Source organism: Bacillus rossius, chromosome 14, assembly GCF_032445375.1.
Source record: "Bacillus rossius redtenbacheri isolate Brsri chromosome 14, Brsri_v3, whole genome shotgun sequence".
In the NCBI taxonomy this organism is placed as follows: Eukaryota; Metazoa; Arthropoda; class Insecta; order Phasmatodea; family Bacillidae; genus Bacillus; species Bacillus rossius.
In genome coordinates, this window is record NC_086341.1 from 11,525,486 (window position 1) to 11,552,537 (window position 27,052).

Here is a 27,052-nt window from a genome sequence, read left to right on the forward strand (position 1 = left end):
GTTCAGTGTACCATTATTTCGGTCAGTGTACCATTATTTCGGTCAGTGTACCATTATTTCGGTCAGTGTACCATTATTTCGGTCAGTGTACCATTATTTCGGTCAGTGTACCATTATTTCGGTCAGTGTACTGTTATTTTGTTCAGAGTTTTATTTTGTTCAGTATACCATTATTTTGGTTAGTTTACCATGATTTTGAATGTTACGTACCATAATCGCCGTGAACAACACACAGGTGCCAGGTTATCGGCAGTCGCGTACACTTATGTCACTGGGACGTCGATTCAATGAGGCGCTCCTGAAACTAATCAGCCGTGCCGGGGTTCCGTATCGATCAGTCGATTCTTCTCGCCTAGCCAACATGAGCCTAAGCTGTGACGACGTTCGACCCTACCGATTATTACCAGTCCAGTTTTCTTCCAACGGAGTTGGTCACCTCCTGTATTCGCAACTTAAAAAAAAATGGGTGCGTGTACTTAGGTACGCGCGTGAGAAGTTATACTTCTTTGGCATCATTAAAAAAAGTTTTTAATTGCATGCAAAAATAGTGCGTGGAGTCCCTCCGTGCGGAAAAAGTGAAACTTCGTAATGTGGAAATGAAAATAGGAAGGGGTAGAAATCTATTTTTAGTGAAATCATATCGTATCAAATCAAACTAAAATAAATCATGAAATCATTCAACGATAAAAGCTGTTTATTTAATTAAGCGGACGGGTTCGCCCCAAGGAGAAAATTGACGCGGCGAGACCTCGTGGACATAGAGAAATGACACACACACTATTTATGTGTCTATGAAACACGCATTCACTCTCGCTCTGTCTCTTTCTATTCCCCCTCCCCAGGAGCGTTAAACGTTTAACGCAACCTTTGTTGGAATTCGCATTAGAAGAATAACTTCAAAAGAATTTGAGAAAACTGCCGTAACAGTCGTATCGATGGTTGCGAAACGTCCGCCGAAATGCGTTGTACCAGTTTTATAGCTTCGCGCAGGGCACCGTTTACTAAAGACGGTTTCCGATTTGTTTCCTTAACTGGGATTCGGTTCGGACTCGTTCTGGAATACGGCCCGCGAGTTAGGTTACGGTTGTGCTTGTAACGTCTCGGAATCACCGTCCTTGGGGGGGACTGAGAAATGGCCGCCGGGGCCGCAGGACCGGGTGACGTCACGGGGAGAGTGTCGGTTGCCGCACGGCGCGACGGGAACACGCGGAAACGCTGGCTTCCCGCGGCGCCGCCGGTGCGATACCGCGATACCATTGTTTGCCCGCGCCCCGCACGCGCCGGCGCTATCGCCATCCACCGGCCCGCTGCACGCGTCTGTTCGTCTTCCTTCGTCTTCCTTCGTCTTCCTTCGCCTTCCTTCGCCTTCCTTCGTCTTCCTTCGTCTTCCTTCGTCTTCCTTCGCCGTCCCTTCTAGCTCCTTCTTGCGGCTTCTTTGGCCCCCGTCTGCCCGGGCACACACACGGCGCGCAGAACTTCAGGGAAAAACAACGCGATTCCAAAAACTACTCGAGCTATCCGAGTGGGGTCTGCTTACGAAAAGCGTTTAAGAGTTCGCTGAGGGCCGAAAAGTGCTTTTGATTTCGGATTAAGTTTTTAAACTGTATTTGTAGAAGAGTTAAAATGGCTATCACGCACGTTTTCAGAGTAATTTTTAGGCATGAAGCACCCGTTACAGATTCTCGAAACCACTCAAGGGCCTTGCATCACACCATTCTCTTCATTTCTCCGCCTTATTATGTAATGGTTACCACTCAAATCTCATAGAGGTCCCTTAAACGACCAGAAGACTGCGTAGCTTGCGTTTAAAGGCCACACCGCGCTGGAAGCACCAGCGGGCGTCTCACGTATCATTCAGCCTCACTAAACGCCCCTGACACGTCCAATGGGAAGGTCCTTGTATTTTTGACGTGACGTCTAATAAATCGATGAACGCCGGCTGCACGCACGAAAAAGTGTCCCGTAACGCACATTGTCCCGTTACGTTGTGTCCCGTTACGCTCGTTGTACGCTTGCTCCGCATCTATCTCTCTTCCACTAGATTGGAACAGCCATCGATTTGACTTTTTCGAGGCACATTAAACTTGAAACACTCCAATTCGTTTCCTACTTTTCCTATCATTGTCCTATCCTTGACAGAATAACACAGATTGGAAGAAGTTAAATAGCAAACATGTATAAAAGTTAGAGATTAAATAATCTCTTCGTTAAAGTAATAAACATATTTGAATTAATGAGTGCAAATAAAAGTAAATTTATTAATTAAATTGTAGATTTCATTTCACTCCTTCTTTGTATCCGTACACTATAGCGATAATTCAATAAACATTATTCAATTTTATTCATAAAAGTATGCAATCATTTCATCAATGTTTTGTTTATGACGTTGTCACATTAAACTATCGTCCGTAAACCGACTTTACAGACAACCAATTTTTTTTCTGACTGGCACATCGCCGACGTGTGGATTGGACTCGAGGCGGAAGAGCGAAAATAGTTCGGGAGAACACACGCGCCCTTTCCGGAGTGACGGATGTGTTGACGCTGTTTTGATTTCTGGACCGGCGCGGCGGGAGCCCGATTTGAGAGACGTTGAGCTAACATTCTACAAAGCCGGCGAGTTGTAAACCATGTTGTCAGGCCGACACACAAGCCGGGCCGCGAGACGAGCATCGCTATCAGTCCCGTTATCGACCCGGGGCCGTGTCTGGCAGATGTTTAAACTGCGCGCGTATTCTTTACAAGCGGTGGGATCATTAGACGCGATGTCTCTTCATAGTGTGAACAAAAGAGCAATTCTCAGGAGTGGGGCGCTGGATGGCAGAGAGAAAAAGGGGATTTAGAAGGCCCCCTAGTCATAACTAAACCCGAAGAAAATCAAATTGAAGAAACTGTGTTCGCTGTTTTCAGCACTAAAAAATAATAAAAATAAATGAATGCGTGTAACTCAGTACAAATTATAGAAGTGAAACTTCTTTGGAAATTCAAACTTCGACTCTTTAAGTATATCGTAAAGGGGCATATAGCTTTGGCCAAGTACCCATTCTCTGTCCTTTTCGCTTCAGAAACGTTTCACAACAATGTTTCGCAAAAACGTTGTAATTAAAATTCGGCCTTGAAATTTTACTCTTATCGCGTCCAAAGAAGTTTCACTTCAAAAATAGGTACTATAGGTTGTAGCCATTATACAAGTATTAATTAATTAATAAAAATAATATTTAAAAAAAGGTTTTTAAAACTGACTAAACAGTATGAAATATTTTTTCCTAGCCCCGTAAAGAATTAAAACCCCATACAGATCCATAACCCCGTAAAGATTGTCCATAAACTTTTGCGTTTGTTGATTTTTTAACATCTATGAAGTAACTTGTAGGTTTTAAAACGAAAAAAAAAAAACATGGGGTGCATGTGATCGATAGTAGTAAGGAGTGTAGAAAGTAGCTGTCTTTGAGAAAACATACACGAGTTCTTATAATTTGCAGTGCAATAAAATTGTTAGTGAACTACTCGTGCATCAATGCACCTGCCCCACGTTTTTCGTTTTATAACTTGCACGTTAATTCATAGGTGGTAAAAATCACAAATGACAAAATTTTAGGACAATCTGTATGTTGTTATGAATCTTATAAGGTTATACATATTTACGGGGCTAGGAAAAATTATTTTATACCTTTTAGTCCGTTTTAAAAATATTTTTTATTTAATCATTATTTTATGCCTTTTTAGTCTTGCATGTGTGAAATTTCCAATTTTTTTAAAACCTACGTTTTAGTTCATTTAGGTATCTTATTTTATTACTAACCGCATACATATTGTAATAAAAAAATGTGATTGTGAATTTCAAATACCTATAAAAATACTTCTAAGTTTTAAAACTAAAATTGAGGGGCTCTTACAATAGAGTAAGGAGACAAGTCATGATGAACGCACCAAACGATGCCATCTATGTACGAAGTTCTAAACTAATCTGTTATCAGCGCCGTTAGTTTGCTAGTCGCCGTGAACTTTGCTAAGTAGACGGGTCTCGCCAAGGAGAAGGATAGGAAGTTGCCGGACCTTGCTATATGACCGTGTGGCGGACATTTCTCCTAGCCCTGTATTCATGATATAGGCTACGCCTGCGAGTACTGCGTTATGCATCCTGCAACACTATACTGTTCTGCGCGTAGTCTGTTGCCACGATTCCGGGGGCTTTGCTAAACAAAATAGAAATAAAAAATGTAACGAACAGACGAACAAACTGAAAAGAACGCGAGTTAATATTGCATTGTCTTTCAGTTCTGAGCTATATTCAACGTTTCAACTCATCTGTAAAAGATTAAAATCGATTGCAAAATTTGTACCGAACAGAGAAACAGTCAGTCACGAAACAGTTAATAAAAACGTTTTAAACTAAATATGAGCAATTTTTTTTAATTGGTTTGTTACATAAACTAATTTTCATTTGTTTGAAAATAAAAACACTTGGCCCATGCATTGGTTTTTAACCTGTTCAATTTCCGTTGCATTATGCACGCTCATTTCGTTTCAGACTAGACGCGCCCGATGAAAAGCTTACCTCAAAAAAGAAAAACTTACGTTGGTTTAAACTATAGCGTGTCTCAGTCTTAGATTGCAGTGTGCAATTTAATGGGCAGTTACTCTCTATTTCCGATGCAATATATCTTGTATTAGTACTGTTATAGATAAGAGTATAAAAAGTATAAAATAACCTTATAACATGATTAAAAAAATTAACGAACTTAAATTTTTTTATTTTGATAAAAAAATTCGATATAAAAGTTTGGAAATACAGTTTTGTATTTCATCACGAGCATAGTCTTATATGTATACATTTCTTTCTTCTAAGGTAACAAGTGAAATATGTCTCGCCCAGCGAACGTGTCCAGTATCTGCCTACCTATCAGGGGCGAGCTATAACAAACAATATAGTCCGTCTCGCGCTTAGATTACAGTGCAGAGCAAATTGCACTCTCTGTTGTCAAATCATTAAGGGACTTGCATTTCACCTTTACGTTCATTTCCATGCCGTACAATCAGGGCCAGCGCGTCCATACAGGCGAACTAGGCAACCGCCTAGGGCGCCAAGTAGCTGGGGGGCGGCGCAGCACGACACATAACAGCTGATATAATATGTTTAACGATTATTGAAACTAGATGAAAATGGAATTTTGTAACAGTTTGGAATGTTTATATTGATATAAGTAATTATTTAAAGTCCACGGTGACCTGTTTATGATTTGTAATAAGTAAAAAAATATAAAAAACAGAAGCCTGCTTACATTTGATTGTTGACAAAATCTTAGGCTTACGTGATGTATTTTGAGGCAAGGAAAATTTTTTTTTTGGGGAGACCGGCCCGGGGGGGGGGGGGGGGCATTAAGGTTTTTCGCCTAGGGCGCCAATTCAACTTGCACCGGGCCCTGCGTACAATGTTACGATCACCGCTCAGGTTTCACAGTTGAGTTGCCCCACGCACGACGGGGAGCTTATGATCCCGCCCCACAAACACTCACACACACACACACACACACACACACACACGGGAAGCCTTCCTTTCACAGACGAGAGAGCCACACCCGAAGTTCCCCGAAGTTCATGCTAGCTTTTTTTTTCCCGTACCACAACAGGTGTATTTATTTGGGATGTAGCTTACTCATACGTCATACGCCGTTCTATCTCATTGTATAAACCGGTGTGGCATTGAATTTTGCGGTCCATTAGGATAGGTTGGCTACATTATAAATACTTTAAAACATTGTGGATGGTTGGTTATATTAGGTAAGTGTAGCTACATTAAAAATACTGTAAAATCATTTTCTGGTTGCTTAGCAAATAACTTTTTAATATGTAGCTATCCAGCGCTAGGAAACTGTTTACATGATTTCACAGTATCTTTCATGTAGCTATCCCAACCAAATCAACCGTCCACAATGTTTTAAACTATTTATAATGTAGCTAACCTAACCTAATTGACCATTAGTTATCATGAGTTGTCCAAAATAAAACATTCGCGGACGCACGGCAAACGAAAAATATGGCGGCGTACAAATACATACCGTTGCCTTGTTTATGGTCTTTCCTTTTATCAACACCGCCATATTTATTTACAATGAACAAAAAAAAAACCGAAGATGCACGATCGGGCGTTTGGCTCTCTCGTCTGTGAAAAGAAGGCTCCCCCCCCCCCCACACACACACACACGGGCATCTGGAGTGCGATCCGCTCGGCTGGTCTTGCCTGGCGCCGGTGCGGAGCCGCGCTATCTGAACCGACCAATCAGGATGTAACCACGCTCCCGCGTCGGCGGGGCGTGCTCCAGCAGGTTGCGAACAACGCCGCGCTACGTGTTTGTACCCGCAGCTATCGCCCTCTCGCCTGCCTCTTCACAGCAGATCATAAGTAGACACCTGAAAAATTCGCGAATTCAGTTCATGTTATGCTAAAATTCAAATAATTATACCTTAATGCTGCTTCTGCCATTGGTTCACTATTTAATCTAGAGGAATAAGGGCCAATTAGAGACCATCACTCATAGAAGTGTCGAATCACAGGCCACCCAGTCGAGACGACTCACAAGTCAGCAGCCAATGTACATGTGGCATTTGCCCGAGTGCGCAAAGGATTGTGGAGTCTATCCTGGAGGTCATTGAACCCGCGAATTTTTCCGGTCTCTAATCATAAGTAGAGACACGGAAATTTCGCGCATTCATTTAGTCGCAAGTTAGATTGCAAACCTTCACACTCTCGCACTGTGTTCATGATTGGCCCGCAGTTACTTTGGACACGGCCCCCTCTACGACCGTGAGCCAACGACGCCCAGCTAGGAGAGAAGTAAGCCAAATGGGTAGTGCCAATTAACGAGGATAAACATGCTCTCGCTAAGAAATCAACCAGTGGGAAAGCAAACATGGGTTGAACACACCTACTACCTTAAATTCTACTCTGAAGCCAGACGAATCTGCGAAATTTCCGGGTCTCTAATCATAAGTAGGGGCAGGAATTTTTCGCGAAAAGATCCGTACACTTATTAAACTGCAACAGGGTACACCCGCACGTGTGGTTTCTTCCTCGTGATTGGCGGCCTTATTTGACCGAGCCACTCAGGACGCGTTTAATTCCGCACTGAATTACTGTGATTGGTGTCGTTACAATCGATATGTACCTGGGAGAAACTCACCCAATCACGAAACACAGACGGTGCTAGAGTGTTTTAACTTTCATCCAGTCTCGAAATCTTTTCGCGAAATCTGCATGCCCCTAATCATAAGTTCTCAAGCGACGCCATTTTATTACCAAGATGGTAACTAAACGGGTACAGAGTTTAAACTGCTCATGGAGCTTATTATAAGTATATTGTTACAACCATCGAGTCATCTCTTCGGCTCGAGATCCATCGATATGGTTTCTAACGACAGAAAATATCGAGAGCAAGTTAGTAAAGAGTATTCTAATAGGTAATCGATAAGTCGCTACAGACGCTCAGATAAGTTCGAGTTTTCCTATTTCTTCTACTATGAGACTTGAGGGTAGGTATGACGTCACAGCGGCAACATAACGAATTAATATTTTTCTTATGTATTATAAATAAAAACTGTTTTTTTCTGAAATGCAAACGTGTTGTAATAAAATATGTAATTCTAAAATTATTTACTTTGGGAATGGATGTTTGATACTTTATAATCTATACTTCACTTGCAAGAAAATACAATTAAGTTGACGTAGTAGATATGGAAATAAATGTTATGAAATTTTTGACTTAACGAGATTAAATTTTCTTCGTTATCATGTTTGGAAATGTAGTCATTTTATAATATAAACAGATTATATAGGAAAGGTTTGAATTTCTTTCAGAAAATATTAATTAATTTTGCCTGGCATTTCAAAATTCTCAAATTTGTTACGATTTTGACAGCCAAGAAACATTAAATGAGTTTTTGTGAGATATATACAAACCATATCATGAAGTAGCCAGTTTAATTCCATTTAAACCTAAAAAGTTTCAGTTATGCAATAAATTAAATTCTCTTTGATTGTGCAACTCAAAAACGTTAAAAATGTAACTTTGGCAGCTAATTATGCAAAACGTATGCTCTGTATATATATTTTTCATTCCGTGAAAGTTAAACAATTGAAAAAAAAATCTAAAAGTTGATCAGTAATTAATATAATTATAAAATCATGACCTGAAATTGGAGGCACACCCCCTTAAAGGCCAAAGGTGGCCGGCTCGAGTTGAAAAAGTGTCACGGTTCAGATTCCACCCGAGGGTTTACAGACGGCCGCCCCCCGCGTTTTTGACACGTGCACTTTCTCCGGTATCTTCCGTCGACTCGAGATTCGCACGCCGGTCTGACGAGTGGGGTGTTCCCGCGGTAAGTGGCGCCCGCAACAAAGGCCTTTTTTTTTTTTAACCCGACCCACGATGCGAGCATTTGGCGGTCGGATCGCGAGTTCTTTGATTTGAAAGATTTCGTGCCTGCTCCCCCGCTGCGTCGGAACTTCGCCGAAGAAAGTTCCAACGGGGCTGCTCGTCGCCAAGACAGCCTCGGAAGGGAACTTTCTAGCCGTCGTCACCACCTGCCCCTTGCGGCTGACGGAGGGGGATTGCATCCGGGTGCTCCCACCCTCCCCCTGTCTCCTCATTGGCCCGCGTGGGCACCGGGCCGTGACGCACGCCCGCGCGCGGGCGATTGTTCCCGCGGTGCCCGACTCTCGCCCGCCTTCCGAGATCTGGGTCGCCGGCGTGTCTCGAACCCACATGTTAGGAAGGAGAATTAAAAAATATCTTTATATATATCTATAACGTATAACCGCAGTTGGTCCGCTTGAGACCAGCTGGTGTATCTGGGTTAGTGAGACTGGATGATAAGTGCGACGCTCGCGGGTGCTTCTAACGCGGTATCGCCTCTAAGCGCAAGGCTCTGAACTGGCGCGGCTGCCTTGTCGTCGTCACAGGATAACTGTGAAATCTGAGCGGTGGCCGTAACATTATATGGATAAGAAATGAAGTTAAAAGGTGTAGTGCAATTCCTTCAACTACTTTCAAGATTCTGTAACGGTTGTTTTTATGTCCACAAATGACCCTGAAAACACGCCATTTAGCCATTTTAACTCTTCTAAAAGTAAAGTTTTGTAACTTAATCCGGTAACCAAATTACTTATCGGCCTTCAGCGAATTCCTAAATACTTTCCGTAAACAGACCCCACTCGGATATCTTGAGTAGTTTTCAAATGTCGTGGTTTCTCCTGAAGCTCTGCGCGCCATATGCGTGTCCAGGTAGGCGGGGGCCTTACGGCTCAATCTCTCACGCAGAGATGGTTATTTCATTTTGACGTGACAACTTCTAATATATCGATGAACGCCGGCTGCACGCACGAAAAAGTGTCCCGTTACACACATTGTTCCGTTACGCTGTGTCCCGTTAAGCTCATTGTACGCTTGCGCCGCATCTATCTCTCTTCCACTCGACTGTTTATAAAGTGAAGTGAAAAGTTAATGTTGTTTTCATTGCTTATTACAACAACAATTTCGGCAATAAAGGTTAATCATTCTTGCATTTTAAAAATCTGATTACTAGTATAATTTCAAGTATTTATTCTTTTATTATTAAAATAAAAATGATTCAATTTTATTCATAAAAGTATGCAATCATTTCATCAATGTTTTGTTATGACGTCACGTTAAACTATCGTCCGTAAACCGACTTTACAGACAGCCAATTTTTTTTGGTAGCTATCAATTAAGTGAATTTTCTGTAGGTTTATTCCTATGACTCTTGCATTTGTTGGTAGGTCACAAAAGCTATTTTGGAGCCGTCGAAGGTCACGCTAGTGTTCGTAATGCAAGGTGCGTTCCAAAAGTAATGAGAGTGATGTTAGTACCGTCCGCTAAGCACTGTGGCCGGGGAGGGGAGGGAGATAGGTCCTCGGGTAGAGTTTCCGGCCACCCTTCGGTAGCTTTGTGACCTTCAGACGAGCGAGTTTCAATTAAGGCCCTGTCACACCGTCCCAAATTTGTCTCCAATATACTTGAAAATAGAGTTGGAGGGGAAATATTGGACGTAAAATAGCTTCCAAATATCTCCATGAAGTATTTTTGGACAGATGAGATAACCTTAAATGTGTTTTTTAATAATCTCACATTATCAAAGTTTATTTTTGGTTGGGCTCTCTCAAACTTTAAGATTTTTCTTCTCAATTTTGAAATTTTAAAAAGCACCAGGTGGTCACGTCTGTATGGTTCGTGGTTATTGTGTGAAGAAGTTTTTTTTCTTCAGCTAATTATTACGCCCTACAGTTTATACGTCCAAAACATAAGCTGGGGGTGTGGTATTTGCATTGTGGAAATGGTTTTAAATTACATTTTAAATAAAAATAACTTATTTTGAACAACATAGATTCTACCACACTGGTACAAATTTTCATCTTAAATTTATGAAGAACCCTTGTTACAAACCATCCAGAGATCTTTGTAAATTTACGGTTTATCTTCGGAAAATTTATGGTACCAGATAACGTGTTTCGAACATGAATCAACAATAATAATCCTGGATTAACGAAACATTCAGAATCTCGTCGAACCAAACATCAAAAACTTTAAATTTTTCCTTCCATTCGTGTGTTTACCCTGTTTACAACGGGACACTCGACTCGAAAAGTCGGAATCGGGTGTAGTTTCGACTGAGATCCAGTTTACGATCGAGATTACGAAGAACTCTTGGGTTTTTTTCCCCTGGTTGGTTCTTCGTAGACAAATATCCGTGATGGCGCGAAGGGAGTGACTTCACAGCATGCCTGTCGTCCTGGCAATAATTCCCAACGGACGTCGAACAACGGGGGTTGTTGTTGTTTGTTTCGCTGGCCCGTCGTCGTCGTCGGTGCGGGGGGCGTTCTTATCTCGTCGCTCTTGCGGCGAGGGAGTGGAGAGTGTACTTTCCCTTCGCGATACGGCGGGGTGGGGTGGACCCCGTAGAGAGAGAGAGAGAGAGAGAGAGAGAGAGAGAGAGAGAGAGAGAGAGAGAGAGAGAGAGAGAGACCCCCCCGCCCGCGCAGGCACACGGTGGTTCACTGCCAGATCTGTATCGTCTCCTCCCGGAGATCAGGAAGTCTTTTGTGCTGCCCGGCGCGCGGTCTACCCGTAGAAAGCTGCTTCCCGATCGTAGCGGATGCTTGTGGTCGGCCTTATCTACGACCTGCTCCCTTCCCTCAGCCTCCCATCCCCTCCCCCTCTTCTATCCTCTCCATCCCCTCTCCCCTACGGATGACCGCCGCCTCTCTTCTCGCCAGATGGTTTTTCGCACCCGTGAGACATACATCCTCGCTCTACCGGCCCCCCCCCCCCCCCCCTTCTCCCTTTCAGGACCCGGGCCTCCACACACACACCTGCGTTCCGTTTCCTCGCGTGCGCTACACCATCTCCTCCCTCGAGTTTCAGCTGATCGTTTTTCATCCAATTGAATATTAAATATTTTGAAAGATAAAAAAATTAATTTCGTTCGTTAAATGATTTCATTCAATGGGGAATTTTGATTTAATACAGTTTTTTTTTTCGTACATACACCAGTTTTGCTCTGTTTGTCAGTCATGGAAAAAAAATTCCTAAAATCAAAATAAATAAATAAAAAAATTATGAAGATAAAAAAAATTCACAGAAAACAAGACTGGATCAGCTGATGTCGGACAAACGGAACGCAACGATGAAACTGAAACAAGTATTACGGACAACACGACGACGACAGCACGGACAAAAAATGTTCAACATCTTTAAAGTATCAGACAGCACAAGAATTCCGTTATAAGGAACTTACGTAGTCATGGAAGAAATAATATAAAAAATGGGTGCGTGTACTTAGGTACGCGCGTGAGAAGTTATACTTCTTTGGCATCATTAAAAAATAGTTTTTAATTGCATGCAAATAATTCTCCATGATAGCGTTAAACGTGTAATGCAACCTTGTTGGAAGTCGTATTAGAAGTATAACTTCGACAAGAGACGAGCAGTGGGCTCAGAACGACGAGACAGGATTAAACTCGGGCAGACAACAAACCTGGACAACGCGGCAAACATATAAACACAGCGATGTACAAGCGAAATCACACTCCCGTGATTCGTGCGACCGTGTATCCGTCCGTCACTGGTGGGGACGTGACCAGGAAAGTGGTGGGGGGGGGGGGGGAGAGTAAAAAAAAAAAAAACGATGGATCCGTAAAAGATACGTTTCAGGAGCACAAATTCGGAAGGAAAAAAAGAAAAAAAAGGGCACCGCTCCAAGTTAAACGCAACGTGAGTATTGGAAGCGGAATCGCGCGGCGACAGTCGGAGGTGTCATTGTCGTCGGGCCGAGGCACGGCGGCGCAGTGCGCATGCGCGGCGCGACCCCCGCCGTCTCCCGCCGTCTCCCGCCGGGCCGGGGCCACGCGCAGACGGGAAGCCTTCTTTTCACAGACGAGAGAGCCAAAACCCGAAGTTCCCCGAAGTTCATGCTTTTTTTCCCGTTTCTTTTATGTAGCTATCCCAACCAAAACAACCGTCCACAATGTTTTAAAGTATTTATAATGTAGCTAACCTAACCTGATTGACCATTAGTATCCTTTTATCAACACCGCCATATTTATTTACAATGAACAAGAAAAAAAAACCCGAAGATGCACGATCGGGCGTTTGGCTCTCTCGCCTGTGAAACGTAGGATTCCCCGCGCAGACACGCGCCGTCGCGTCGCTTCACGCAGAGCGCGGCGCCCTGCCCGGTCTTGGGAACAACGGGGCGCACCTTTGCATCTCGCGCCGTTTGATTTTTACACGCTTTATATTAGCTTCATCTGTTTGTTTGTATGTTTGTAACCGACTCCTTTGGTGCGATTTTGACCCACTTTAAACGGCCAGATTTCGTTCAAACTTTGTAGATTTATCGAGGACCGATGACAATACACAAATTTTATAAGATTATTCCATTATTCAATTTGCAAAATAAGATTTTTTATCTTCTTTTTTTTATGTCTCATTGCTATCGAGGGATTTCCCTGTGCCTTTACCGATATAGCTCACGTACAATTTATTTGTGTCAAAAAAATTTTCTCTCCAGGTATTCACCTAGTTTTTTTTTTTTTTCGAGATGTGGAAGGTCGCGCAAGGAGAATTGGGTGACTATTTTTTTTACAGCTGTTAGACAATATTAAGTAAATATCTGTTAAGAAAATTTATGGGGCATGATAAACAAGGGGTGACGGGTAAGGTTGGGAAAAAAAATAGTAATGGCAGGGGGTGGTGGGAGATCCTCTTGCTGTATGATATTGATTAATTATTAATGGTTCATCTGGGAAGCGTTCAGATAAGCGTGAATGGCTTTGTTTTTTGGGCCCCACCCGATGTGCTCAGCAGTCACTTTGGTTGGCGTGTGGGTGTGGGAGTAGTGTCGTAGTGGATGAGGGGGGGAGGGAGGAGGTGAATTGTTCGTTCAAAGTCGACTCTGCCTTCTGTCCGGGAGGGAATGATAGCGGCCGACAACCTTCGACTCTTGCTTCTTTCTACTCTCTCTCTCTCTCTCTCTCTCTCTCTCTCTCTCTCTCTCTCTCTCTCTCTCTCTCTCTCTCTTCCTTCCCCAAACTCCTCACCAGTCATTCTGTGAGTTTTTCTCTCGCGGGGAGACTGTCGGTCTGCTGTAGCTAGGCGGTGCTCGCGCCGGTAGCCGCGAATGAGTAGCCGTCGGGTTATCCGGTGCGCCTCCGACGACGACACGACGACGACACGACGACGACACGACGAAGACGACCCGTTCAGCTGCCGTCGACACGCCAAGACGGGAGGTTTATTTAAGAGTAAGTGGAAAGAGAATGGGGGGTTTGAACATTTCCTGTGAAAAAGTAGCTTTGCTCCTGGGTTGTAGCATGCGTCCTTGGCCAATAATTCACCCGACGTTTCCGTCATTGCAGTCGCCATCATTAAGGAGCAGTCACAGTAGGTAACTGCACATCATTGTTGCGACATTTTATTAAAGTCTTGTAGACTCAGTGGCGGATCCAGAGGTTCACCTCGGAAGGGAGTACTCTAGGATTTCAGAATAGCAGAGAAAAAAAAGTCTTGAAATTACTAAATTTTGTATTTAATCTACTCACACTACACATAACATCCAACAACCAGATTTTATGATTCTACAAGAAATTCATTAATTATATTAAAATATTTGATTGGTTTCAGAAACAATCATTTTTGTCGGCAATATTAATGTAACAGACAACTGGTTTTTCGCGGGAAGGGGGGGGGGGGGAGCACTTGACCATTGGATTGGAAAACACTGGTTATTGAGGATTTTCCAGTAGTGCTGCCAGACTCTTGATGTGTGCACGTAACAGAGAACTCTGTACTGTTATCATTGTGTGAGGATGGGAGAAAGTGCGTTGTTTGCGTTACAATAGTGGTTGAGGTGGTTCCCTAAAAAGCGGCCCGCCTAGTCCAGGGGTGTATGTGTGTTAGTGAGGTGGCATGATAAGTGCGATTTTCACTGGTGCTTCTAGCACGATGTCGCCTCTGAAGTGGCTCGTAGTCTTCACATGGTGCATAAGACAACTATTGAATTTGATTGGTAACCATAACATTATTTGGCGGAGAAATGAAGATAAGTGTGTATTACAAGGTCCTTTAGTTCTTTTTAAGAAAATTTACAAATTGTTTCATGTCTAAAAATTATTTTGAAAACACAGGGCTTAGCGCTTTTTCACTCTCCTAAAAATACAATTTAAAAACGAAATACGGATACAGAATTGCTCATCCGCCTTCATAACATTCTCAAATGCTTTTCGTAAACAGGGAAAAAAACTGGGTGGTACTGGTAACCATGTAAACAGCACCTCACAGCGGGAACTCTGTAAGGACTGTTCTACAATGACACATGCGCGGATACGGAGGTGTACGGATAAGCTGGGCGACTCCCGGTTATTGCGTTTACATTACTCGGTGTGGCCAATAGAATTGAGCCGTGGTATTAGCTTGGTTTGCTTTTAAAATACGTTAAAAATTGTTACGTGTACAAGAATATCTGTATATGACTAGATATCCATCATCACTTCGTTGTTTTAACATATGTGTAAATCCCGTCCATATTATGTTCTCGTCACTTAATGATTTTTTTTTATGAAATTAACATTTCTGGACCGTGATATTGTAGCTGTAACTATCCTTGGTATTCAAACGTTAAATGTCCGCACATTTTGTACTGCAATCTTGCGTTGGCAAATAAACTTCATTGATCCGTTTCCATTTTTTTCCATTTTTTTTTATCATTGTGGAAATTTTATGGTGACGCAGAAAACCGGACTGGTCCCACCGCGAATTTTATTCTCTGTGGTTGTGTGCACTTGAACGTGATTTAAGATTGGGTTCTAATAAAATACTGAGCTCTAAGTCTGTATCAAGTAATATTTTTTAACGGAAGAATTACATTAAAATTTTTTTTTTCCTGAAAAGACAGTCATCTTTGAATAATATTTCAAAGAAAGAAAAACTGCATTTTACAAAAAAATAAACAGAAGTGCTAGTAATCAGAAAGAAAGATGTGGAAGCAAATATTGTGATAATTGTATCAAGACAAGTTTAACCTAACCTTAAACTAAAATTGGTGAATTACAGATCATTCCGCTCACAAAGCTTATGTTATTTATTAGTTACAATGTACATAAATCATATTGAAGTAAAATGGGTTCCTACTTTTTGCTCCTACTGTTTGTGTTCAAACTTAATTTTAAAATGTAGTCATATTAGTTCTAGCAACATTTACTGTTCAAGAATATTTGATGTAGCAAATTTTTATAAATCAGTATCTATAATTTCAGTTTTATTTTTCATGTATGAATGTGGAACCACTAAAAAATATTTCTCTAACTTTTTTTTTGTGAGAACACATGATCAGAAATCTTACCAGCTATAAGAATTGCAATATTGTTTAATTTATTTTCCAGAATCTTCCAGAGCAGCTAACCAGATTTTTTTTTTGTGTAGTCAGTAAAGGATTCACTGATTTTAATTGACAGACAATATAAAGCATAACTTCCTATATTTGTAAATTATAGCATTTTAAAAGTACATACTACGTGAGTGTGTTTAGAATGCACCTGCGAACAATTTTATTTGAAAAATCGTAAAATGACTTGCTAAAATGTTATTACCGATATTATGGGCATAAAATATTGCACGATCCTACTATTCAATCATATTGGGAGATAATTAGTTCCTTAATGTATAAGTATAAATTTTTCATGTTATGCTCACATTTAGTAATTCAAATTGAATAGTTGTTTATAATATTTAATATTCATTAGGACAGTATGGGCTATGTTAAATGGATGAAGAAACTTTAAAGAAAATTGTTTTGAAAAGTCTCATTTAAAATCTATTTTCAACTTTGATGATGGCATGTCCTTTCTAAGTGTGATTGCTCAGCCCTTAGTACTTATTTTTCAGTAGGATATCATTCAATTCAGAAAATTATTGTTTATGTGGTTGAAATAAAAATTGACTTTTAATTAAAGAAAGTTGTTTGCTGGCTTTCCATTAGTTGTACATAATTCTGAAAATTTTCCTTCCCCTCTTTTAGACCTTTCCTTCCTTCATATTTGATATAATTTGTGATGTGCTCTATCGTAATATAATTTGTTTTAATGTTTTTTGTGTACCGGAAAGCTTCTATATTAGTTTTGTTTATGTTTTTATAAGTGTTTGTTTTTGTTTCAATTTTTATTGTAATATATTTGTATTAATATTCACCACGCTTATTTATAAAAATTAAATTTTTGTAATATATGTTTCATTTTCAGTCTTGTTTTTCAGTTCTTTATTTTTCCTGCCAACAAGCTTAAGTTTTTATTTGCATTTTGTGAATTGGATTTTTGGGTGTTTGTTCCCTTCAGTAATGCAAAATTGTCCAATGTGTATTTTGCAACATGACTTATGATAGTTATTATTCTCAATGTCTCACAGAAATCCAGCCATTAAATTTGTATTGCTTCTGGTAGGAATTATGAGGTGTTACTGTACAACCATTTATCTTTCTTGATGCTGTAAACTGTAATTTTTATTCCTGTGCGGTAGTCTGCAAAAAGCAATGAAGCACTTATTCCTACGCTGTCTGCCACATATTCTAGGCATTTGAAAAAGTTACTTCAAATCTAATGAGGTAAAAATAAGACCATCATACCAATTTGTCCCTTATAAAAACTAAATAAAATTTGTTTGTTACCTATTTATTATATCAGGGCATTGTGGTGTAACGGTTTGTCCTGTTTCGCTGATTAATTAGTTGAATTTCTTAATCACTTTTCAATCCCTAAAGAACACATTATTTCAAGTAAAACTCATTGACCATGCTTTTACAGTAGATACAGAAAATTTTGTTCAAACTTGAGAAAGAATATAAACAACAAAAGACAGAAGTGAAGGTTTATTAGTAAAATAATAGCTTTGTTATCTAAGAAAGAAATGTTTAAATAGAGCTAGTAAACAAAGAGAATTACCACTTGTATAGCTTATAGTACTTGGAAGTCAAAAATTTAAAAAAAAAAGAATTCAAATTTAACTTTTGTGCATTTACATAAATAGTTTAACGAAATTTAGACATATTCTTCTGGACAATTTTTAACCTTTCAAAATAGGCTTTTCAGTGAAAATTTGTATATATAATTATCTGGGTTTTATTTTTATTATAACAATAATTTTTTTTTGTTTTCTACAACTAGTTTAGACAAATTTCAGAGACACTAGAGACACACAGGGAAACAATTTTAGGAAAATTGAATTATCAAAGTTTTTGTACAGCAATATTTGTAATGAATTAATGCATCTACTCAGCTTGTTAAAATCAAACCACTTACCTAAACTTCAAAAAAAAATTTCAGCATAGTTTTTTTTCTTCTTAATTTTTGTTGTTTTTGTTAGTGTGAACGAATTGCTTGATTGTGGTGTTATTGTTTGGCAACCCTATATAATTTTGGAAAAATTTTTTTGTTTTTGGTTTATGGCTGTCTGGCTTTCCTTCAGTATTGCTTTTGCAGTGTTTAATCAGTATTTATTTTGTTTAACATTTTTACTAAATTCAGTCTATTTTATAAAGCTAACAATTAATGAATAGTAGCCAATCTATGTTAATTAATTTACATTTTAATAATAAATACTGGTTACTTGTGGGTATGTGGTGTATATTTTCACAGGAATAATACATTGTACGTATATTTTTTAACAATCCAAAACTCTATTTATTCCAGAATCTTTATGTATCATTGATATTTGAATCCATATGTAGTTTAAACTACCTTGATTTAAGGTGTGCTAAATTTATGAGCTTAATGCTACCAGAAATTATCGTAAGGAGTTTTGGAAGCTGATGTTTAAGTATGATGTATTATTCTATGCAAACCTTGTATAGCGAAAGCTCTTTAATTCAGCTCCTTCGAGACCAGGGGCCATGCTGGTTCAGCAATTTTTCCAAATTATTGAACTTAAATATCTTCATACTTGCTTTATGTATAAAATTGATGTATTATTGTAAAGTTCCGTTGTATGATTTCTGTAAATTTTTTTCCAATCTTAAGCATTTTTATAATATCGGCAAAGAAACTATTTTCAAGGTAGACTTATGATTTACTCAAGTTGTATGACAACTAAACATATTCCTTGTCACATTTAGTTACACTGATAGGTAATAAGGTCGGGAAATTGTTAACGGGAAAAGATTTTTCACTTGAGAATCGACACGATTTTACTTACATTTTAACAATTTTCAAACATTTTACCGATTAGTTACACTGACAGGTAATAAGGTCGGGAAATTGTTAACGGGAAAAGATTTTTCACTTGAGAATCGACACGATTTTACTTACATTTTAACAGTTTCCAAACATTTTACCAATGCGGAGTTTGGAACATTGGCAGGTATGTGTATTTGACATAAATACCAAAGAAAAATTAATTACAGTACAATTTTTTTTTAAAACAAGTTGTAATAAACTATTTCATGACTGTTCACTGTGATACACACAGCTGTAATTCAGGGTGTCCATAAAAGAATGTCCCATTTTCAATGTTATATTATAACAGTTTAAATGCTACCTTGTGCAACAAATCATACGCCAAATTGAAGGTAAACTAACCTAATATTTCTTACAAATGTGTTCAGTATTTGCACCCTTTTTTTTATACGGAAAACATCCAACCTAAAGTCCATTTCTTCCCACATTTTGTTAGACAAGTCCCGAGTAATGGAAGCAATAGCCTCTTCAATTCTGTGTCTCAACTGTGGCAAATTATTAGGTAGCAGTGGAACGTAGACACAATTTTTCATAAAGCCCCTAAGGGGAAAAAAAATTGCATGGTGTTATGTCAGGTGAACATGGAGGCCAGCCAAAAAGATCTCTGTCGTCTCAGCCATTACGACCAATCCATCGGTCAGTGTCTTGGATGTTCAACCACTCTCGTACAAAGAAATTCCAATGGGGAAGGGCTCCATCTTGTTTCAAAATAAAATTTACAGGTTCACACACTACTAATTGGGGAAAGAGCCATTCTTTGTGCTGCAAATGAGAAAACATAAAAACAGTATTCGCGCATGCACATGTCTAAAACTGTTCAAGTTACTATTAATTTGGACTTCGATGAACAATGTTCAATGTTTGCAGTTGATACTTTTATATTTTATAACTGGAAAATTCTATTATGGACATACTGTATTATGCAAACATGATATGTTACCTGCTAGGAAACAGGTCTCTCAGAGCTGCTAAGTATTGCAGATTTCTCTTAATTATTACTGATAATACATCCAGTTACAGAATAATTGAGTTTTATTAATTTTTTACATACACAGAGAAACGTAATGGCATTTCTGAAATATCTTGTGTAATCAGTGTTCCATACAATAAGTTTATCTGATTTAGCCCATGTAACAAGACAGTAAACCTTTGTAAATAAACTTTTGATAAATAAATTCAAAACCTTATTTCAGCTTTTTAAATTTTTAGTGCTTTGCAAACCTGTGAAAATTTTTAACATTTTTTTATGGACGGGTTAGATTTCTCACTGTATAGTAGTGAGTGGTAATTATTTTGGATTCTAATATCTGGTGTTAATAACTTTTTTTTTCACATTTTTTATACATTAATGTGATTACCGATGAACGAATGTGCTTGTAACTTGGCAGCACTTGGAATCCACTAGGAAAAAACTAATCGCTAGTGGTTCAATCCATGCCCAAATTACATAATGTGTGGAACCGAAGAATGCCGTATTAAAGAGCGCTGATTGACAGTAGAGTTTCGATTATCCGAGTTAATGTAGACCGCGGCAACCTCGATTGTGCCAAATCTCAGATTACAATGTTGTGATAAGGAAACCAACTTGGTTTTCAGTTGGTCCAGTGGTACAATTTTTGGGGGAGATGTTTCTCCTGTGTTTCGTTGGTGTAGATGTGTTAATGTCATTCCCGATTCGCTCAATGCGTAAACAATGTTTTTAAGTGTTTTTTAAGGCTTTTGACAATGGTTGAATTATTTTTAATGCCCTCAAGCAAATGTTTGAACAGTCTTAAAGTGAATCAAAGCTTGGTTGATCAAGACTCTACTGTAAGTTTTTTTCGTTGTGTTTGTACTGTTTTGTGCACGAGTATTTGTGCTGTCCAGCTAACTCTGTGGCTTCTTTTTGTTTCTCTTGCAGTACTCGTATCCCAATTCCAAGAGCCCCTCCCCCTCCGGAACCCTGATCCGACAGTTGGAGCGGGAGCTGGACGTCCCTCCCCCCCTGCCGATCCGTAACCGCCCCCTCCTCGCCCTGCACTTCCCCTGCCCGGACCCCCCGCCCCCGATCCCGCCCCGCCAGTTCTACCCCCACTTACTTTGCACTGACGGTGGTGAGTCTCACATCGTAGACAATGCTCATAACCTGCATTTGTCACCAACTAACAATTACGTAAGTAACTTTCCGTAACTACCGCTGTTCCATTCACTAAAATATTACGTCTTGTGTTACCTAGAATAGTCTTCCTGGATAGAATTGTGCGGAATCTGGTCCCCGTTGTCAAAGTTTGTCTCGCACACCAAGCTGATTACTTCATTTCCTTGTCGTTGTTGCTAATTTATCACAATATTGCTCAATATTTCATATCAAATTTTCTCAACAGATATTTTGTAAGGTTATCTTACAGCAGTAAAAAATTCACACAAGTGTTCTTAATCATGGTCACTTGTGTGATCTGTTATAGCTTAAGAATAACGTATAGTAAAAGCTAGTGAGATAATTTACACCCAACAAAAAAATGCAAGAGATCTAGTGGAATAAATTTACAGGAAAACCCGTTGATAAATATGTGTTATGATCAACTGGGACGAGATATCAACAGATGGTGTTTTTCAACACACCAAGCCTCTCTGTATACATATTTATTAAACATCAGTAATACTAAACTAAATCACCCTTGTACTGTCCTGCCATGAACGATGTAGGACGCACTGCAGCCAGGGTGAATTTTATAGGAAACAATTGGAAATTATACTAGCGACACTCTTGATCATACATGAAACTAGAAGTTTAGGAAGTATTTTGCTACAAGAGTTATGTAAACTCGCAGACTGAGATTGACCCCTGGATAAAAATTAACTACAAAGCCTCTGACTAAAAGTACAACGTTTACTCAGACTAACTGCACGTTTATGAGTCCATAAGTTCGACCAGCAGTCCCAAATGATGGGCAAGTCTTACGGCTTAAAATTATGTTGATGTCTTTAGTTTAAATTTGAGATGTAGTAGGAATCATCCACACAGAGACTGTGTGGGTGCAGAGAACTGAGTACTCGTGTTTCACCTCGTAAAATCGCTGGTACGGGGGCCAAACTCACTGCAGTCCTCGAGCAGTGATCTCGTTCACATGGTTCTGGGAACTCACCCCCCCAGACTGGGGACTCCCTCATTGGCAGCTCGCTCCGGAAGTCCACCCAGGCTTGGAAACACCTGGATAGACAGCTAGCTCCGGCAAGGAAGGTGGTTGGTAAGATTCCACTCTCCACTTCTCACGATGACTCCTGAAGCGCCCGGCAGGGACCCCCAAGAGCTCTTAACTCGCTCCACGGGCACTCCTTGCACGGCCAGAGAGTGTGACTCCAGCCTCTTGACAGGTTACTGGTTCCTCGACCCACAACCCTTCCCGGTCGGTGATGACGCCCGGGAAACCGACCATTCTCCCTTTACTCCCTAGTAGGTGTCTCCACTTCCTAACTTGCTCGTTCGTCCGGGACTTTTCTTGCTCGGCCGGGGCCCAGCAGTACCTACTGCTTGCTTGGGCAACCCTTTCACGATAACTTCAACACCAGGCAGTGACGACCTGATGACTTATAGGACGCAGAACGCTGAACTATAAGTGTTTCCTCGGAGTCTCGATTTACAAGTCTGTTCGCTTTCGTACTCTAACTAAAACTAAGTGTATTCGGGAGGGGTCCTGGTTTGGGATTAGCCATGCAGGGAAGGGTCGCATGCATCGGGTGCTAGGAGGGGATTGGCCAGCCGTGGCAGCGATTGGCGCCATGGCTAACTCCCCTCACTCTTAATTCTAGACTATAACTACTAGATAAGGTGGGCCCAGGTAAAAGCTGCATAGACGCAGGGGAAACCCTGGACGCTGTCATGCGGGGTTGTAAGTTTGCATGAGTTACGTGTAGGAAAATAAAAGAGACAGAGGATGGTCTGGATGAAGAGTTTGACAGAGTAGAAAAGATTCTACCATGCGGGGGTTCGGAGCTTGGACTTGTGGTCCACTTTTAATCATATCTAGGTCTTGTTACTATAACCAGGGGCGGAATCACCCCTGGTGGTAAGTAGGCACACCCCCACTTACTCTGGTTCCAGGTAGCACCTAAAACTTGAAAAGAATAAAATTAGTGCAACTGTGTTCTCTTTGGGTAGACATCCTGTATTTATACCAGTTTCATCTGGATGACATCACAGCTCTGTTTCTTACTGCACAATAAGAGCAGTTGAGCGACTGGAACACGGACACACTTATCACTAGGTGCTGGTTACACGAGGCCAGTTTATCAACCTTTAGCCTGTCGTTCTCATGCTGATGGTCTGAGATTATAAAATCACGGGAATGGCAATAAAAGGCATACATACCAATTCCAAAATAGTAGTGACAAGAAAATGAATTAATCAACCCAGTGTGTGAGACGAAAGCCCTAAACTCCTCACTGAAATATTTGTATTATTTAAAAAAATGCTTTTTAACCTATTACCTACTGCACTTAATCTCTTGTTTCACTAAAATAACAGGATAACTTTAATTGCATAATATTATGGTTTTGGGGTTGTGTTGGTATAATAACTGATCATCAAATCATCTGGACAGTAACACATCTAAATATTAGTCACAATATCAGGGCTATTGTGTGTATAAGTTAAAATTAGAGCCATGTTAAAATAAAAGTTTATTTAGTATTTATGATTTCTGTGTGTTGTTTTTATGGTAGAAAAACTAGCAAAAACATTTTTATTCCATAGGGATTTAACTTTCTTTTTTGTCTTTTTTTTTTCACTGAACAAAATAATAGGATACACATAAAATCAAAATGTACAGGGAATAATTTTTTTTTTTTACTTTTCACTCTTTCTTAAATTACTGTCTTATAAGTATTTAGGTTATAAATAAGATGGAAATTTTTTTTTTTATTATCTTGCAACTGTTATGGTAACTAATATTTATATTAACACATTGAAACATTTTTCAAATGCACAAATACTTAATGATTTATTTTTATTCTGAGTAGTTAAACCTGTAAATGAAAAATTATCTATTAAATTATCAAATTACACTGTTTTTGTGAAATAAGTATCGTGAAACATTTAAGTGTCATATTTGTTGAATAATATTCTACCTTCATTAATAAACAGAATTCATAAATAATTAAAACAAAAACACAGAAATCTCTTTTTTCAAAAATGAAATTGGCCTAAAACTTAAACCCTAAGATCATGTGTCTATTTGTAGCAGATATGTACGTGTTAGGGAGGGTGTGTATTGGTGAACATAATTTGATATTAAAATGTTTGTAAATTCTGCTAATTCGTTAGTGATGTAAATTGGTATATTTTTTTTGTATGATTTGCAGTCGGTAAGTCCACATGTGTCGCCATTGCACACGCACCATCGAACCAAATCGAGCCCTGACAACATTCACAACTTATCCGTAGCTGAAGGTAAGGATTTTGGAATGTGTCTAGACTGTGTGTGTGAAAGTGAGTCAAAATTTCTCTATTCAGTGTTCAGGATCGTAATTGGCAATAATTGTACAAGGTGTGGCACATGTGTGATTTAAGTGTATCGATTCCAAGCCCTGCCGTGATGAGTTTTATGACCACCAAGTCTGTATCCATGGTGTTTGGCTCCCACTAGTATCTAATAGCTTTTCTGCATAACTTTACTACTTAGTATCTTAAATTATTTTGCTTCTAAGGTTTCACTTTTTTGTAGGAATTCATATTATAACTATTGGTAATTGTCTATGAAAGACTTTATCAATTAAATAAGTGTTGGCTTCATAATTTTTAGGAACATAAGTGTTGTGTCAGTCGTAGCATGTAGGTATTGAAAGCATGAAATTGTGTAGTATACAGTTTTGAATAATATGTTTAGTCTTTGTAGTAAAACTCTTTAATTTTGAGGTTTATCATTTGTAAATCAATAAAAATTAGGTTCCCCCAAGCTCTAAATCATAATCTCGCTAGGAGATAAGTGTCTTGACACAGTAATCCCTGTTTACATTGAAGTGTTTTGTTGTCACTTTGTACGTTAATGCTGAAAGTTTGCGGGAGAGGAAAAGATTTTAAAACGCGACTGTGTTTGCAGTTACGAAACGACTTCTGGCGTCCGAGTCAATGTCGGATTTGTCGGGGAGTGGCGTCAGTCCGAGCAGAGGCAAGAGCATATCCCGGTCGAGTTGGGATGTGGACTCCCCACGCGTCACTCCTCCGGGCACTCCACCCCCGCCTTACGGCGGCAGTAGTACCAACCCCGCAGAGGAGATGGACACGCTTCATGTGTCGGAGGGCCAGCCATACGAAGAGGTGAGCGTAACAAAACTGAGTATTATTACTGGAGATGTTATTTTTCTGGAAAAGTATTTTTGGGAATAATTTTATAATGAGTTATAATTTCACAGACTCAAACAATTGAATTTTATGATATTTTTTTTATGCAAACAAAACTAAATAATGCATCTATAGGGTCTTCCTTTACAGCGTAATGGCCCACTTAACATTTTTTGAAAGTTGGGTTGAACCAATTGTTGTTAAACAGTACTACCAATCTGCAGTAAAAAAATTGATAGTGCACCGTTTATCACCCTATCTTAAATTGTGTGATTCTCTGTTGATAATGGGGGGAAAAGGGACAATTTTCTGGAAAAGAATGCAGTTACATTATTCCAATAATTTTCCAACTCGTGGCGGCATGCTCATGGTATTTGATGTAATGCCATAACCTCTTTTTCTTGGATTGACAACTTGTGATGTTTTTACCCTTGACTTAATTGCAGCAAGTATATGGCTACACTCATTTCCAGAGTATAGCAAAAAATGCAGCATGGTAGCGTCTATTCACTAATGCTTGCCCAGGAACAAGGGGTTGGGCACTCAAAATCATCCCTCCCCCTCTCCGTCATCCAGTGCCCTAATCCTGAGCGATGAGGACTAGCTTTCGAAGGACCAGTGATGAAGCCTTTTCTGGCCAAACCAATTTCAGGTGTTTTCTTAATTTTTAATAGATATTTTTGATTTTATGAAATTTCCTTAGCCATTTACACACGGCATATTCCTTCTCAATTTTTTTTTTTCGTTTGATTTGTTGTGTTTCTATCCATTTCCTAATCGACTATAATTTTTGATAGTTCAAACATAATGCTGGTATTGTTAAGGTTTTTAATCTGGCATGTTCGAAACCATTGTCTTGCTGAACTATTTACTTGTTTATTTTTATGTATTTATACATTACTTAAGTGCTAGCCAGCTGACATAGTCCAAAATATGCTGCCATTATGCAAGTATAAATCAAATTCAACATAAATATAAATTTCACAGTGATTGTGATTGGAGGGATAAATGTTTTTGCACTGGTTAGCTAGCAAGCAATTTTTTTCCACAGTGCATATTCGTACACACTATAAAATGGCATATGCAAGATTATGTTTGAAATAAAGAAAATGGAGAGATAACTAGGCTATGTATGGGGATGGTGGAGGCTCAGTTTTCTTTGTTTCATTCAAGAAATTGAAAAACAAATATATTTTTCAAAAACATTATCAGAGAAATTTGAAATTTTGGTTTGGGAATAGTCAGGGAAATTTTATTACAGTATTGTGTGAATAACCTGTTTAACGAATATACCAAAGCAAAATTCATATCAACATTACAATGATACTAAGGAAAAAAGATATTATAAGCTGCTCCATGGAAAGAAGATATACACATGAGTTTTAACCTTAAAAAATTCTGTGATATCACATTGCACAGTGTTGCTGTACCGGAACCCACACGATAAAATCCAAATATGTGTGGCTTGCCTGCTGCATGATTACAGGATATGCCAAATGGGAGTCCATTGTACTATTTGACTAGAGATGAGCTAGCGGAATCATCAAACCTTGGATTACGATGGCATTGCTAAAAAATAATTTTGGAGGAAATGTAATAAATTAAAAAGTTAAACACTGTCAACTCTGAAGTTTTGTGTTCTTCGTACCAAACCGATTGCCATCCCTTAAGTTGTTGATATGTAATTATTAAAATATAATTATTAGTGTTAGTGGTTATTTGAGAAGATAGTTTCTGAAGTCAACATTTAATAGGTTTAATGTTTTAACACCATAGTTAATATGCTGTTTTATTTGTGATCCAAATTAGAGAAAATTGGAATTGGCCCCCATCACTAAATTTGTTTTATTTGATAAAGCATATTGCATTGCAGGTACTAAGAGAAACTGGTGACAGAGCTGTTGGTCTCCTGGATCTGAAATGTCAAGAGAATTATT

The 27,052-nt window shown here is 39.3% G+C and overlaps 1 protein-coding gene across 3 annotated transcripts in view; it reads left to right on the forward strand.

The window, feature by feature from the left end:
• Positions 1-27,052, forward strand: part of LOC134539148 (rho guanine nucleotide exchange factor 11-like) — a 517,952-nt gene that overhangs the window by 98,988 nt on the left and 391,912 nt on the right. For 2 of the 3 annotated variants that reach the window (XM_063380904.1, XM_063380905.1), the window contains exons 4-6: positions 20,697-20,948; positions 24,137-24,224; positions 24,874-25,091. In XM_063380904.1, coding sequence (XP_063236974.1) covers positions 20,697-20,948; positions 24,137-24,224; positions 24,874-25,091 — 558 coding nt within the window. The remainder of the gene's footprint in view (positions 1-20,696; positions 20,949-24,136; positions 24,225-24,873; positions 25,092-27,052) is intronic. The other variant, XM_063380906.1, reaches the window with a different exon arrangement.